General features: G+C 31.1%; 1 protein-coding gene across 1 annotated transcript in view; it reads right to left on the reverse strand.

Annotated features, from left to right (window-relative positions):
* LOC143073380 (sodium- and chloride-dependent GABA transporter 2-like) overlaps positions 1–16,454 on the reverse strand; it is a 67,932-nt gene extending 51,478 nt beyond the window's left edge. Inside the window, exon 1 of the mRNA XM_076248871.1 lies at positions 16,029–16,454. Within this exon, the coding sequence (XP_076104986.1) occupies positions 16,029–16,161 (133 nt within the window). The 5' untranslated portion in view covers positions 16,162–16,454. The remainder of the gene's footprint in view (positions 1–16,028) is intronic.
* Between the last annotated feature and the right edge of the window lie 1,879 nt (positions 16,455–18,333).

Here is an 18,333-nt window from a genome sequence, read left to right on the forward strand (position 1 = left end):
GTAAAATAACTCTGTCTAAACTATTTAGTCCAAAAGAAATGATGAAAATCCTTGAAGTGTTTGAGTTGAACATTGCGTGCAGTCTTTCATTACAGACAATAACAATACAGAAAATGGTGAGATTCCGTGCTGTAAGAATGTTAAGTAATTTGTTATGCAAATTCCTTCCCGTATGTTTTGGATTTATTAAATCTATAGCCTTAAACAAATTATGTATTCATCATGGTTTTACCCAATCATTATAATATACTATATAAAATTAGAAAAATTGATTCGAAGATAAAGTAATTTTCCTGAATGCACCAAGTGTTATTGTATAATTCAGCGTTTTAATTCATTTGCTTGTGTCCCTTAGATTTTTTTTTTTTTTTAAATGACTTTTTGTATTTAGAAAAAAAATAAGGACAAGTCATAGACTAATTAAACATCTACAGTTGTACAAAAGTAAAGAACATCAAGGCCAAAATAAAACAGACAAAGTTGCGGGAATTACTCGCTGCATTGAAGACCTGTTGGTGACCTTCTGTTGTTGTCTGTTCTATGGTATGGTTGTTGTCTTTTTGACACATTCCCCATTTCCATTCTCAATTTTAAACTTTAGCGTGATTAAACGTCACAGAAATGCAGTGATTACACTCTATAAAAAGCTTTACAAACATTCTGCATATATTATAACATAGATTGTATGATCTATCAAACTATATTTCATTTGCGAAACGGTAATATGTGTTTGCATTTCCATTAAAAGTAATTTTTGACAAATTGTGAGACGATTGAAGAAAACAGAGAAAAGTAGGAATGATTGACAAATGGTATTGTCGCATTCTATGTCATTATTTGGTCGTCATCAACTACTATGCAATGTAAGTTATATCAAATTATTTCAGGAACAATTTTACCAGAAAGGTTGTATCTCCAAGCTAAGATAAATATTATCCGATATTTGAGGCGGCTGAAAGGCGACATCGCAAATGATTAATTCTATACAAATTACCGCAATCGCTATACATTTTAGATAAGAATTACAAGTCTTAAAATCAACTTCACGTAATCAGCAGTAATTTTAAACCTTCATTGATATATGAATATTATTTTCAAAAGGTAGAATAAGTTATGTAACACTATTAATATCTCAAACTTTTGGTCTTGAGCGTAACTCGTGAGGATCATATTTAAAAAACTATTCCACATTAGTCAGTTCCATAGGTTGAATGTTAAACAACAGAAAATACATTTGGTATTGCATTAAGTGTTTAAGCTTAACATATTTTATAAAGGAAATTACAAAATATTTAATTTTCGTGGATAAAGAAGCCTATAATTCAGAGTGTTATTTGTGGCATGTCATCGTTCATTTATTTTCTATAAAGATGAATCATGTCGTAAGTTATTTCTTGTTTGAATTGAATTAAACATAGAGAGTCGTTTTTAGCTTACTATGCACTTTTGATTTTTTACTGTTGAATCCCGTACGGTTACCTGTAGTAGCTTACTTCTGTGTCATTTGGTCTCTGATAAAAGATGTATGGCATGCAATCACACCACGTCTTTTTATTATTATTAATCTCAGCCTAATAGGCAATATTTTTTTCGTAGTTCTCTTTTTAAGTCGATCGGAAACAAGTTGTCATAGATCGAGTTAATCAATTAAACCAAGATAATCTACCCATAGATCGATGATATGGAACGAACCGTGTTTTAACTATATTGTAGCCATTTATTCGTTTATGAAGACAACACTTTCAAAAATTATCATTAACCTTTGCTAGAACTCTGCAAAATATCATATAAAGGAAACGTCATACGGAAGACCGAAAGTTTTTCATCATTTTCGATTGCAAATGACAGCAATTGGTCCACATTTTAAAGGAAATTAGCAATGCAGAATTGCAATTTATTTGTGAGATCTGTTTTACCATATATGCACGCTGTAAATGATTCTATTGTATCAACTTGTTTTAAAAATACACAAAAACTAATTTTAAATGTTATGAAGATTCATAAAAAAACAGTGGTAAAATTCATTAAATTCGTCTATTTTGATATTTAGGTAAAATGATCTTTTTGTGGGGGAATTCAAGATGTACATGTTTTTTCCCAGTTTTTATTTCCGCCAGCGACAAAAGTCACGTATTGTGAACATAGAGATGCATATCCGACAGCGGTGGCAACCTTGATAAGCTTCATTTTTTTTAAGGAAGAAGCCCTTTATATTATTTATATTTTGTATACAGATGTCTTATGTCAGAGATTTTTTTTTACCATATTTAAATGTCTCTCACTTTCTTTTAATGGTTCGGAGACTGTTAAAAACATATTTTGCGGGAATTTATGTCGTAGTATAATTAATAAGATGACTTCCATGGTTGTTTAAAGGTCCGCTAGGCAGAGAGGGTTAATCTCACTTTGACATCATTTTATGGATTCGTGATCTCATATACTATATTAGATTATAGGTCAACTTAATCGGGTATAATATTGAATCATTGTAAAATGTACATGTCCGTCAGCCTCCAGGGTTTATCCGACCTTTACCCCATTTTTATACTTCATTGGTCAGTGTCAACTGTATGTTTCTCATATACCATAATACATAGTTTTTTCAAATGTATCGAATGATGGAACGGTAAGGAGTACATGTTCGCCTGGTATCTGACATTGGCCTTCTGTAAATGAATAATCGGTAATGTTACGTTTATTTCATATTCTTAATAAAATCTGATCTTAATTTTTAAACATGTCTATCCTTTAAGCCAGGTTCAACACACTATTTTTCTTATATTGCCCTGTACCAAGCCAGAAATATTACAACTGTTATTGAATAGTTTGTTTTTATGTATGCAAGTGTTGTTGTAGCACTTCAGTATTCCTGTTGTTCCTTTATTTTCCTCTAATAGTTGGTGTGTTACCCTCGATTTTAGTTTGTAACCCGGATTTTTTCAATCGGTTTTCGACTTTTGAACTCTTGTATACTACTGTTACCTTTATGTATCATCAATTTAGCAGATGAGCCATTTCAGTTTTTTCAAAATGCTATCCTTTTTTTTGGGCTTTTCCTATTCAAATAATAGTTCTTTTCTTGAAATAAACGATTTTGCCTCACGTAGCTAAAAATCAGGAAATACAAACTTTATGAGTAGATAAAAAAATGTTAGTGTTTAATTTTCAGATTAAAACACTCTAACTCTTAACTAAGATAGAAACATTAATGATAAGGACATAATTTGGCATTGTAGAATTATAATTCAACAGATTGTTATCATCATTGTTAAGCCTCGTTTCAGCTACTTATAAAAGCTGAAGATACTTGATAGAAATTGAATATAAACATTGCAACGAAATTGTATGGTATCGTGCAGTAAAAACTCTAATGAATAAGACTTTGACCATATGTAATTATATGTAATTATAGAATGTACTGGAGGTATAGAAAAACGAGCTCGATGAATTTCTATATTATACAACAAAAACACACAGGTAAGATTTAGTTATCGTCATCCAAATAATACATACAAGAATCAATGTAGTGAGAGGGAAACACTTTGTGAATTGTGAAAACACTTTGAACGTAGAAACTAAATGATGTCATTGACTCTTATAAACTCATTTTCAAATTTGGGCGATGGAAGCTACACATTATAGTCTTCTGATGAAATGAATGCATATGATCAAAGTTAAACATTGTGTAATAATGAAATTCAAAATATACGTTCAAACCCAAAACGTTTTAAAACGTACAGAATGTGAAGGAGGAAAAAAATGGTAATTAATTGTCTGATAAAAGTTATTTGTGAAAATATTAATGATTATAAAGATGTAAAACCGTTATAAATCCAAATCTCCAAATTTAATGCCACCCAAGGCGTCAAATATAAAACATTAATGATCCTCGAGCTCACTGACTATCTCGAATACTGCATTTAACCGATTGTTTGCGTTTGACTTTTTAATTGCATTCAGTAAATAAAAATTCCTACTTACGCCTTCATTTGTTTGTAGTATCTCATGCGTTTTTTTTTTCTCATGAAATGTAAAGACTAATTTTTTTTTTTAAATGTACTATGTGCAATACATTTGTGTGAATGCATCCAGTTATTCTAGTCAGTCATTTGAATCAGGGTTCAAATTAACATCTTACGTGGAACATAACCATCAAATAACAAGAAATACATATTACTGGTAAAATAAGAAATATATCTTGATCATTGACTCACACAATAAAAGAAAACACTGAAAACAACAAAGGTAGCAACCTCTTCCTCAAGGTGATTTGTACAGTAATTAGACTCTTAGGAGATCTACTTATATGTAATAAAACTATTTAGTAATTCTGACTGCTTTGCTCTATGATATTCTTGCTAAACAAATGAAATTTATGCTGAAATCAATAAAACATAGATGTTTTGTGTTGTTGTTTCCAGGAGGTGTAGTTATAGCACAAAATTCACAACATTTTGCACCTTCTGCGTTGATGCTCTTCACCAAAAATCAATTTGCAATCAATATCATCCTTTGGTAATATCAGGTTATTATTACACAAACAAACAAAATGTGAAATTAATAAATGATTCTTTGTATCGGCTGTTTGATTATTTACTGCTGAACTGTCAAAACAAATGATTACTGCCGGATTTTGTTTTCAATTTCATTCAATTTCAGGCAATTTAAATTTAATTGAAGATAACAGGAATGCTTGGAATATTTCATCGTTTAATCTAGTTTAAATCAATTCTCCTTTACTTAAATAGCAGACTGCAATTTCATTAGCTGGTATTTGCTTTACTCACACGAAATCAATTGCAGGATTTTTTCTTTCTCTGAATTTAAAATTAAAATACTTATATTAGAAAGCCGACAAAGATAAAACTCATCATGACACTGACGACAAACATCGATTAAAAAGATAACGTATTGTTAGTGCACATAATAAACAATATAGCAATAAACCAACACATATTTTTTTATTGGTTTCGATAATATTGGGGCCTGATATCCGTACATGATTTGTTGGAGATTTTAATAAGTATAATGTAGGGTTCTTGAGAGTTGTCAACATGCTAAGGTTGAAATTAATATACAAATTAAATAATAAAGGTATAATATTGTGGCAAATGGTATAAATATCCACCAGACACCGAATGATGCAGCTCTTAGCATTTTTAGGTCACCATACGTTGTTCAAAAACGATCAAAGCTCATACCACATAGCGAGTGATAAAAGTCATCGACCCGATAATATGTAGAATGAATTCAACCGAGTAACCAACAGCCTAGTTTATACATAAAACAGTAAACGAAAATAAATAAGATGAACAGCATCATATAAATAACATTTTTTTTACTTGGAACATAAATATGAAGAATATCGTGTATTTAAATTGTTTGCAGAAATATTTTTTTTATATATAAATTTGTTGATCTTGGTAAGGTTTAATTGTTTGATAATTGAAACAATATTAAGCCGAAATTTCAATTTAATTAGGAATATAATAACCATTGCACTTTGTCTAGGTGCAAATTAAGTTAGTACGTACTTTTGGAAATGTACTAGTTCAAAACTTTTTTTCTTACATGTGTATTATGTTGCACAACAGGACAAGAAGATTTCATAGAATGGTTATTTGAAATATGTTTTAGAAAAAAATACAAATCATCAATTAGAAATGATACTGTCGAATAAAAAAAAACTATTATTGAAGAGGCGTCTATTGGTGAAGTTGCCTTCCTAGAAACAGCAAATCTTACAAAGCCTAAAAAACAGGCAATCTCTACATACTTGTCATGATCGAATTCGATACGTTGTTTATTGGTGAAATATATCACTTTATCATTTCTTAAAAAATAGTGAATCAGAGCCAGTGGTATGAACCTGACTCATTGTAAGATAGGAAAACTCTACAAAAGCGTTTTAGGCTTACTCCTGTTACACTGTTCTTTTCCCTACGGATGACTAATTCAATTTTCCATTCATATTAACAGCATTGTCTGTCAAAAACCAGATTAATACGTTTTATTTAAAAGATAACAATTGTATGAAGATTTATAATAGAACCGATGTTCAACCATAATAGACATCTGAGATCATGATTTATACATCTAGAGTTCAGGAGAACATTAATAGAGAGAAATATGATATAAGCCATATGGTACACTTTATTCAAAATCAATGTAAAACAAGTGCCTGTGACTAGTTAAGTTATTTCCTCTAGGAAGTTCCTTAGTATTATTTCCCAATGTAGATGTCATTTATTATGTGTGTCGCTGGATTGCTGTTTAATTGACACTTACTTTTAAGTTGATTTCTTCATGTATTCATATTTGAATTAAATAATTTCCCTATTGGAGATTTTGGTTACCTCACCGGTCGATGAGTCTATGATACTGTAAATTCAGAAATTATTGTGTGCATTTATTATTACGATTTTGTCATTTTAGACTTAAATGCGATTTTTTTATTTTTAGGATTTTGGGGAAAATCCTTGTTAGTTCATATAAAATATTTTGAAATGCGAGTTTAAATTATTGCGTTTACAACTCTGTCGCAATTTTCGCAATAATAAAAACCTCACAATAATTTCTGAATTTACAGTATGGAAATTGGCCGAAAGACTAAAATGACTGTTTTATTTCTGTTCAGTCTTTTATGAGTAGTTCGGCTCAAATGACCGTATAGATCAAAATCAGTTTCTAGTAGCAAAGGAAGTATATATGCCATATTGTCAATTTAACACTGAGGAGATCATAATTATGGTCACATTATTTATCCGTTATTCAAATTCTTAAGACATGTATTTATGAATACTTTTTATAAATCATTAGAAATATATATAATAACATTAATGGTATCAATTTTCCTGCACCAGATGCGCATTTCGACAATACATGTCTCTTCAGCACAGGCACTTGTTTCAGAAAACAAATTTCCTATATACCTTAATCATGTTAATATAACACAAGGTACTTAACTAAATTTTTTGAAAAATGACACCCAGTCCCGAGTTCCCGTTATTTTTCGATTTCTCGGTTGTCAAACCTACTTAAACTTAATATGCCGTAAATCTAAATTGATTTATCTACACAATGGTTTATGACACGACTATCATTGTTGTCGGGATCATTAGTAGCAGGTCTCAGAAGTCGGTCAACGGGATTTTTTTGGCATTCGTCTCTAGCTTTGGCAACACCCAGCCCGCAGTGATTGAATTATTATAAAAATTATTAAAATAAAAACTGTCAGCTTCCCTCTGACTATAAATTATTATCTTTATCGTAAATTCTTTACAGATTATGTGAAACAAACCCAAATAAGTGTTTGTTGAGGTCTGTCGAATGTGTCAGGAGTTTCTAATTTTAGAACTCAGATTTTCCCATTTTATTGACATCATTCAGACTATCTCTGGACTTTACATAAGATATTGAGATAACTCCAAAAGGTTTGAAAAGCGAGAAATTTTGAAGTATCATGGAACTGAATGAAAAGATGTATTTAGCTAATAATGCTATTTGTTCATGGTATGTATATTTCTAATAACATTTTGATATCATTTTGAGTAGGGAAAACAAAACAAAAACATATGTCAATCCTTATTTGAATGGTAAATTGACATTTTTAAAATCCTAAACTTGCAGAACCCCTTGTATTTTTGAAAATATTCATCAATAGTCAATTTTTGTAATAGTTTGTCATTTGAAAAATGACCATCTGCTATACCGGAGCAGGAATGGACAGTAATCCCACCTATATTCAAGGAAGCCACTCCCGTTGTTCCTGTGACTGCGACCGTTTCCCCCCCTTTTTTTAGTTCTTGTTCTATAGTACAGACCAAATGGCTCTTCCCCGTTCCACTTTGCCCCAGAAGCAAAAGGTTATGACCATTTTTTACCCCATTCAATGCTATAAGCTGTTTGACATTCATTTTGTTATGAAACACACGTGTACACAATGACACTAATGTAGGGTTATAAATTGACCAAAATTTCCCACATTTATTTTTAGCCAGACGATTGACCAATGAGAAACCAGTATAAAATTACATGCGGACTGGGTGTTGCCAAAGCTTGAGACGAATGCAAAAAAAATCCCGTTGACCGACTTCTGAGACCTGCTACTAATGATCCCGACAACAATGATAGTCGTGTCATATACCATTGTGTAGATAAATCAATTTAGATTTACGGCATATAAGTTTAAGTAGGTTTGACAACCGAGAAATCGAAAAATAACGGGAATTCGGGACTGGGTGTTATTTTTCAAAAAATTTAGTTTACCTTGTGTTATATTAAGGTATATAGGAAATTTTTTTTCTGAAACCAGTGCCTGTGCTCTTCAGTGATGTCCGTGGCCAAAATAAACTATAAGGTTTGAAAGAGTTACTAAGCTTACATAATTGAAAAAAATGTTGAAAAAAAAGAAAAAGAACCGAGTGAAAAGATATTTGTCAAACAAAACGATGAGTTTTTTTTATATATTTCTAAACAGATTTTAAAAAGCAATATTTACATTATACGAAAGTAATATATTTCGAGAAAGTGACACAATATTTGCGTCAACATTACAATCAACAATTGAGTGAATGGAATCAAGTACGATCTGTCCGACATTATTATACTGAGGGCAAATAAAAAAGAAATGCTGGTTATCCTCAACAGAATAATTGCAATTTGGACAAATAGTGTTCTCTGATAATAAATTATTAAACAAATGAGATTTCAGTTTGGATTCATTATTTCTAAGCTATCAATGATTGTTATTATATCTTCTATCCCATACTTTAAAGGTTAAGTTATTTCATGTAAAATTTGTCTAGTCTACTTTTAAATAACATAAGTTTTGAGATTTTATTAAACTTAGAGGAAGATTAATCCATAGCCTTTTAGATAAAGGAATGAAACTGTTAAAGTAAGAACTAGTTTAACTACAGATACAGTTAAGTCGGCCTCATATCTTGACTTACATCTAGAAATTGTCAATGAGGGTCGGTTGAAAACAAAACTTTACGACAAAAGAGATGATTTCAGCTTTCCAATTGTGACCTTTCCATTTCTAAGTAGCAACATTCCAGCAGCACCTGCATACGGGGTATATATCTCCCAATTGAAACGATATTCCCGTGCTTGTATTTCCTATCATGATTTTCTTGATAGAGGGTTGCTGCTCACAAGGAAGCTATTAAACCAAGAGTTCCAAATGGTGAAGTTGAAATCATCCCTTCGTAAATTTTACGGACGCCATCACGAGTTGGTTGACCGTTATGGAATAACTGTTTCACAAATGATATCGGATATGTTCCTTACGTCGTAACTACAATCCCCTTCCCTTTCATGAATGTGACCTACCGAATTAGACTATTTACCGGATTTGTTATCACATAAGCAACACGACGGGTGCCACATGTGGAGCAGGATCTGCTTACCCTTCGGAGCACCTAAGATCACCCCTAGTTTTTTGTCGGGGTTCGTGTTGTTTATTCTTTAGTTTTCTATGTTGTGTCATGTGTGTTGTTGTTTGTTTGTCTTTTTCATTTTTAGCCATGGCGTTGTCAGTTTGTTTTAGATTTATGAGGTTGACTGTCCCTTTGGTATCTTTCGTCCATCCTTTAAGCAAATGGGATTGAAATGAATTATTTTTCATTCCATACAGTATAAGGCTTTGTCTGGGGAAAAAATGGCTGGACTAACTCTTATACGTATGCATGTGCCATCCCATTTGATATTATTAAACAGTAAAACTTATGTTTATTTCGTCTATTTTCAAGAGTCTTTAATCCTTCGTCATTATACAGTTTTTTCTCTAAGAATCACGCCGAATTCTAATAATAGATTATATTTGAAGATTTCCAAGAAGTTCGGACTCATTTTGTGAGCAGTTGTCCCAAATCACACAACCTTACTTTAATATTGGTTTATTAAAGCATATTAAATACGTACAAGTTATTTCCTGTCTAATGAACATTTACCTTGTCCACGTACAGAAAAAAAATAGCATGGTTTTTTATTAAAAAGAAGCAGTAAAATAGCAAAACTACCGAACTGAAAGGAAAATCCAAAATGGAAATTTCTTTATCAAATGTCAAAATCAAAAGCTCCATTAGCTCAAACGGATGAAAGCAACTGTCATATTCCTGATATGGTGCAAACATTTCCTTGTGTAGACAAATGTTGATAAAACCTGGTTTTATAGCTAGCGAAACCACTCATTTTTGCATAAATAATCGATCAAACTGATGAATTCAATAAAATTTGTGAGTCTATTTTTAAATTGTTTGGGATAATATCTAAGGTATAAGTCAAAGAAGACGTTTCATAAGCATGATCATCGTCTACTACTTTAAAATTAAGAAAAGAATGTCATTTACCAGAGGTCTAATGTCATTTTCAAATGTTCGTTAAGGCTGGTTTTACACCTAAGCGTGAATGAAGGTATCCTTGTTTTGGGGAAATTTCAGTATCAAAAGGTCGATAGAAATGTATACGGAAAACAACAGGGAGGCAAGATTGATGCAAAATGTGTGTTATAATCCCTATAGTTCTAGTTATAATTTAGTTGAATTCAACAAACGTATCAAATGATTGATATAAACAAGGATTACACGTCATGTTCTGACGTAGTTGTTGTTTCAAATGAGAAAATTACATACCAGGGGGATTTTGAAACGCACATTAAAATTATATTAAACATTTTCTTCTTATACGTAACAACAGGTTTTCATGTGTATCAATTAATGGATTATTTCTAAAATAAATTTGAGTGTCAGTTTTGTTATAAAGAAATAGTTCAATGATTTAAATGTCAGTTTTCGTTTCTGTTTTGCCAGTTTATATTTACATTAGTTGACTAAATGTGTATGAATATCCCTTAGGTATATGTCGTCTCTCTTTTTGTGAGTTTGTTGATAGTTTTATTCTGTTCAATTTAAAATAAACAATACCAAACCTACAAAATGGTATTTTTTTTTTTTTTTTTTTTACTAATACTGACGCTACAATTCCTGTTAGGAAGGTGTATACCTCTTCATTTATTTATTGATCAACGCGGCGAAAAGGGTAGGATTTACTCTTGTGGTTATGTTCTCATATTTGTCTATAACCCGCATCTCACATCAAAACAATGGAGTTCTATTTATAAATTATTCAATCAAAATACATTCTTTTTCTTGGTCATTTATATTGTTGATCTCTGATGACATTTTCGAATCATCGAAAAAAAATAACAACTTATTCAAAAATATTGACGAAATCAGGCAATACGAAAAAAATAAAATCAAAAAGTAAAATCACAAAAATACTGAACTCAGAGGAAAATCAATTCGGAAAGTCCATAATCACATGGCAAAATCAAATAACAAAACGCATCAAAACGAATGGACAAGAACTGTCATATTCCTGACTTGGTACAGGCATTTTCAAATTGCACTGTTCAATCTAACTTGATTAATTGTGTATAAAGCGAAGTAAAATATAGGTACAATGGGTCATTATGGTCATAAAAGCGTTATATAAAACATAATAATTCAGGCGTTTGAGCATGCAGGAATTGGTATTGAATCAATAAAAGCAAATTAATAGTATTTAATTCAATGTGTCTTTTACAACTTGATTCTTAAAAAATAGCTTTTTGATCGCTGACATCTCACCTTCTCAATATGAAAATTTACGGGAGGTAAATCGAAAAAGTGCAACTCCTCTTTATGAGATCATTCTATAGGTTTCTGAAACATTACATCGCCTGTATGTATAACATCATTACATATTAACTTCCTAATATAACTGGCGAGGAAAACACGTTTTGCTAAAAATGCAATTACGTTTGCAATATTTTGAAGTTTTCTCTAAATGTCAAGTGTCATACTTAAATGATACATTGCCATACAGGTGATTGATTCCGCTGATTATAAATTACCTCTCATAATACTTAAATGTCAGGAGAAAAGAGCTGATAGGTGTTTAACTCCTTTTTTCATGTGTCTAGGGTATTCAAGGGAAGGTAGTTATATAATTTTACAATTGACTTCATCGACGATGTAGTTGATAGCTGTTGTAAATAAGGAATCAATCACAAGGCAAAGTGTTCACCGGGAATTTAGTAAGCAAATAGTTGTTTTAAACATGATTGGAAATAACGACCATTTGAGAAATCAGTTTAAAGTACAGAACTATAATAACATTTGCTGTCTCAAGTGTGAATTACCAAGACAAACGAGTAAGGAAGGGAAAGAAAAGATTTAAACGTGGCAATCAAAAACAATAACGTTATACAAAAACAATACTAGACAAAACCATTACCAATAGAATATGCAATTCCCAAATCGGTGAATCTTGATTCAATTACAGATGAGTATTACTGTCTTTTCACTGAGTACATGTCAAAATGATAGTTATCAACCTTATGCAAGTGGACGTAAATATGTACATGTATAAGACTATGATTGATTTTTTGAACTTTAATTTACGAAATACAAGGAAATAAAAGATGAAGTTCTGGTCCGTTTTGTAGCATTCGATGAACAATTCAACTTGCAAACAGTCCCATATTTTTCGTTTTTTTTTTAAACCTAAATATGTTAACAGATGTATTGATGTTGATGTGCATACGATAGATTTCTATCCGACGCAGCTCAATTGTTTTGTACGGGTACATCCAAGTATGCTTATATCATTCTGTTCGTTTTCAAATAGGCGCCTATGCTCAATTGATAACATAAGTGTCCAATCTATGACGTCACATGAACATCTAATCAAGTACCTAAAAGTACAGTTTAGACTAAAATCTTTGGTATAATTGTATTTTCCTACATCAGTTTGTTGCCCAATTATATAAAATATGTATAATTTCATACTTCTTCAATCCATCCGTAAGACCAAGGCTCATGTTGGAAGGCAAACTCAAACACGCAGCTGAAGAGCATAAAATACAAAAAATCCGAAAAGATATCATAGAATGAAATTCAAAACAGTGTGGCTGTGGCCATTGATTGACACATTAAATTCATCCATTGACTGGGACAATTTACGTTAACGTTTGTCTGTAACGACCACTGTTCACGACGTACCTACGATAGACATTTAAACCGTGGGGTCACCAAAGGTTTCTTAACGCCTTTAATTATAAAATAATTCGACAAATTAATCAGGAATAACCTTTATGTTTTGATTTATATAATTGATATAAATCAAAACATCGTGTTATTTCTGAATATTTTTCGAATTACTTTATTAAGGTGTTGAGAACCTTTGGTGACCCCATAGTTTAAGTGTCTTTAAAAAGCACATAGTGAGCAGTGGTCGTTACATACAAATGTTCACCTAAATTGTCCCAGTCAATGGATGAATTTAATGTGTCAATCAATGGCCACAGCCACACTGTTTTGAATTTCATTCTATAAGAATAAAGAACCTTTGTAAATACACAGACCACATTCCTCCACATTTGTCACTGGACAAAATAAAATCTCATCCAATAACTTCTGAAACCTAGGAAATGAATCATAATTTCCGACTGATTTGTAAATTGACATAGAAATTATGTCCTGATTTTCTACAGTTTTATGAAATTCTAATATCGTCTTTTCCCATAAACAAGTGTCTAGCTCTGGGTGGATCTAAACATATTGATAATAAATCGAACAGAGGCTATCAAAGATTTGCTATCAATACCAAATTATAACATGAAGTTTTTATAGCTTAGCTAAGTAATAATAAATTTCGCCTCAATATCCACAGTTATTGTTGAAAAGGAAAACATTTTATTTCATATTAGTTTTTGCAATTATATACCATAAATTGATGAGTAAGGACACATGAAAAACTGCAATGAGAAGGGAAACGCTAGTTCTTATTGAAATGCAATCACTTGACAGTATTCTTTATATCCTAACACGAACATAAATATAATCAAGAAATGGAAGAAAATAAGTTAAATCGATCCTGTGTATATCTAAATAATGTTGTTTCATTTCGAAACGTAGTTTTTAAACCATTGCAATCCAAAACGTTACAATCATATCATGTCATTTGATTAAAAAATGAAAGTATATATGTTTGAATATTTCTCTATTTCGTAGTACTGTATACGGAGTAGACAAATCATAACTGTCAACGGAGAAAAACTATAACATAGGATTTCAAAATCTAGCACACTTAAAACTATCTATAATTATAAGTTACCATCATTTAAGGAAAGGATTAAGAGCACTAGTCAGCTGTAAAAAAAGGGGGGGAAGACAGTGTGTCTATAGGACTGGTATAAAACTACTGGATGCAAATATAAAACAAAATTATAAGATTTCTTGTGTAATATAAGGAATCCAATTCAAAGTTGAAACCGTGTAAAAAGTAAAATCACAAAAATATTGAACTCAGAGGAAAATCAATTCGGAAAGTCCATAATCACATGGCAAAATCAAATAACAGATCGCATCAAAAACGAATGGACAAGAACTGTCATATTCCTGACTTGGTACAGTTCACCAGAAGCTTTCAGTGCAGTTGAAGCAGTTCATGAAATTTGTTCTTCTGCGATCTTTCCTTTCGTAGAATTGGAAGGTATGAACGTACTACAAATTGTAATCTCTGTGTCTTTGTATAGCAAGTGCATCAAATAACGAAAACATCGTATGATTAATTTGCTCTGTTGGCTAGTACATCACAATATGTATTCCAAAAGTAATTTATTTGTAGTAATTGATTTGCAGTTTTGAATCAGATTTCATAATAATACAACGATTTTGAATACAAACTTTGTTTTTTAGGAAGTTGAATAGACCAATAAACGACTCAAGGGTGTAAAAACAATTATAGCCTGCCTAGCTTAAATTTGATTGTCTTCCATTTTCGAAGATGTGGTATGATTACCAAATAAGACAACACATGAGTGTGTTTATTTATTAGTATTTTCTGTCCTTTCGGGAAATTGATGCTGATGGAAGACATTTAGTAATATCTTACTGTTTTATTTATTCCTTGTCTAGACATGAAGCGATTAAAACAATATAGTATTATACAATGTACCTCTAGGTGTTCTCTTCGTGTTCATTTGATGTTGGGTAGCTGTTTTATCGACTAATTTCCCATATGTCTTTTTATAGATATATTGATTGTATCTTTATGATATTGCATTTCCTTTAAATAAAGGCGTTCATTTTGAAATATCCATCTCTTTTTAAATGAAAAGATTAATGTGTTCTGAAATTCATGAAAACAACACAATTTGTTCAATATAAAATTATCACCCAAAGAACTATTTAGAATTGTATGCACTTGAAATGTATTCAAAATGTAAATTTGTGCAAAAATGCATTACTAATATTTTCAAGTTTAGTACCAAGAAGGTTTATTTGTAATCCGACCAAGCAAAAACTATTTATCGTTTCATTTTATTTGTAAATGGTTAAATTTAATTGTTTTATTATTTTACATTGGAAACTAATTGAGGGTCAAGGGAATAAATGTTATTGAAAACAGAAATATGAAGCGAAGATCTAATTAATTTTTCCAGGAAATCTTATCTTTCAAAATAATTGTTACAGATTATTTGAAGATGTTTATATTCCTCCCTTAGGAACACAACTAGTGTTCTTGTGCAGCAGTGAATAAATGTTATAAATTGCTGAAATATTGATGAAGCGATATTACACTTTATACGTCTCGATCGATGCGTGACTCATACCAAGATTCCAATGCACGCGCGGTTCATATCTGCGGCTAATTGTTAATCAATATATAAACAATAAGGTTCACTTCCTTATAAAAAAATTACTATACACCAATAAAAGATTTACCAGATTTCTCCATATTAATAATATTTTTGAATTGAATTAAACAGGTAAGTTCTGAAGATGATTCATCCAACAGTAACACTTACCAGATACATATATAGTACCATAATTGGAAAAGTAGGAGCTGATAAATTCAATATGGAAATTTCATTAATAATGAAGATTTTTTCTAATATGAATTATGTGGTAAAACATCAGGTATTCTTTTTCCCTTGAATAAAAGGAATTAAGATCTATGAATGATAAATGTTTTACCTGTGTATTTCTGAATGTAGAACGGGAGAGATGTAGTACCATGGAGACCAACTGTGTACGTTGCCAAAAAGAAGAACTGGACTAAATCCCACTTGGCACTATACTCCTGTTGTTCTAATCCTAGATCGTTCATATTTACACAATAACTACTGGACTATAAAACCGTGGTAATGTAAGAATATAATGGAACGAACAATACGCATGCTCCAGTATCAGATAAACGACTGGAAGGCTTGAGTTAAAACTCAGCTAATTCCATTCTTTCACTTAAAGGATCTGTAGATGAATAAATAGTTAAGCTGTGAATGTCAACGAATGATGCTTTGATTAAATTTTTTATTTCACTGCTTTCTAATTAGATATATAATGATTTTCTCTACATGAATATAAAACAAAAATCCATCGATTTCACACTGATAAGTACAAAACTTCTATTTTGTCTATAATAGATTTTTGAAGATTAGCAGTGCTTGCTAGAATATTGAACCGTTTAAGGATAAATTTATATGTTTAAACTTTTTCCGGTCAGAACAAATCGAAATTTCGAAGCAATCAGCTGGTTTTATCGGCTGGAAATTCAGGACAGAAAAGTTCTAATTGTTAATAGCTTCGATGGGGAAGTAATAAACGTAAAATAATTCTTCGATTCTTAATGATTTATAGGAAACGATAGTAAAAATATTTCATTGCAGTTTCTACTGATAAATTTCGTCCTGACAGAAAAAATAGTAGTTACAATGTAAGCCAACGAAGATATCTTAGTCTTAGATGCATGCTTTTTGTTATTGGCTTTGGACTAGATGTCAGTAACTAGTGCTAAATCTGTACTTAGTGTCTATTTGTGAGCAGTAATATTTCGTGTTTTATCGTATTATAACGTAGTAAGTCGTATAAGAATCCTAGCTGATCCCTAGATATCTGTATAAAGTTTACGTTACGCACGCTGTTCCTACAACCCCTAGGATTTAAAACAGAATCTTTGAAATTTCCTCCGAAAAAACAAAATAAAAATGATAGCAAACACGAACCATCATTAAAACAAATTCAATACATGTTTTTAAAAAAAATATGTTTTTATAGCTCTTGATCATATACTATTAAAGTAATATCTAGTATATTTGAGAATTAAAATAACAAAGCTATGTGAAAAAACGGATGTCCAACGTTACATTTATGAAAAACTACGTACGGTTATAGCAACGTAATGCAATCGTGCCATTCCGTGACAGATTCATAAAAATCGTAGTGTATCCTTACAAATACGTGGTGTAACCGTACGTAGTTACCTGGAACAAATCGTAGAAATCCTTTGGACCTACGAATAAGTACCAATTAATACGGTTTGAATATGGACTAGAACGGATCAGTATGTTCAAGTAAGGTTTATTAATGATATACTACAATTGTTTGGTCCCTGGTCTTATTGTGCGCATGTTCAAAAATTGTGCCGGGTATACAAGTACTACTACATGTACGTATGAATACAACTAAAAAAACGGAAATCTACAGACCAATACAGATTGCCACGAAATATGCCATATCGTATCCGTAGCTAATCCGGCGTCAAATCGATAAAAACTTCTGTTTGTTGTTTGTCTACTCATTCATTATGTGTGAAATAGAAAATCCCAACAAACAGTTCGCTGACAACACTGAAATGCAGGATTTAAGAAAAAGTAAATGTACAAACGAAAAGAAACTTATTTTAGTCCTTAATGATAAAAAAAAATAAGGCTATGTCGTATGATTGCTTATTGGACAACTTTCACCATAGTCCGAATGGCGTGCTTTTCAGCATCTATTTGTCACTTAATAGCTTTCAAAAATTATCAAAACTAGCACCTTGTATAGTCTGCTATTTATATAAATGACCCAACATGACAAAATGTGGAACAGAACTAATGGCTTAGAATGTAACACAAAACAATAAAACGAAATAAATATGACATACAGGCTTTTATATTAAAAAGCATTGAATTACAAAAGCGTACTTGACGTATATACTATTACAACGTATTGTGTTTGTGCAAACCGAGAAGCATATCACTATTTTTGTTTTCGATACGGTTTAAGTATACAAATAGTTTAGCAAGGAAAACAACTTAAGTCAAGGTAAAAGTGTTTATATGGAATATTAGATTGTTTATTAATTGATTAAACAAATATTTTTAGTAATATGCCTAAACATTTGTTAACTCTATGTTATTGTTCTCTTAAATCCCGTTTTTAATTGTACCATTGGTATTCAGTGACGTTTTAATCAAGGACATTTAAGTCATGTTTTTTTTTCAGCTCAATTTAACTT

The sequence above is a fragment of the Mytilus galloprovincialis genome, chromosome 4, assembly GCF_965363235.1.
Source record: "Mytilus galloprovincialis chromosome 4, xbMytGall1.hap1.1, whole genome shotgun sequence".
NCBI classification, from domain to species: domain Eukaryota; kingdom Metazoa; phylum Mollusca; class Bivalvia; order Mytilida; family Mytilidae; genus Mytilus; species Mytilus galloprovincialis.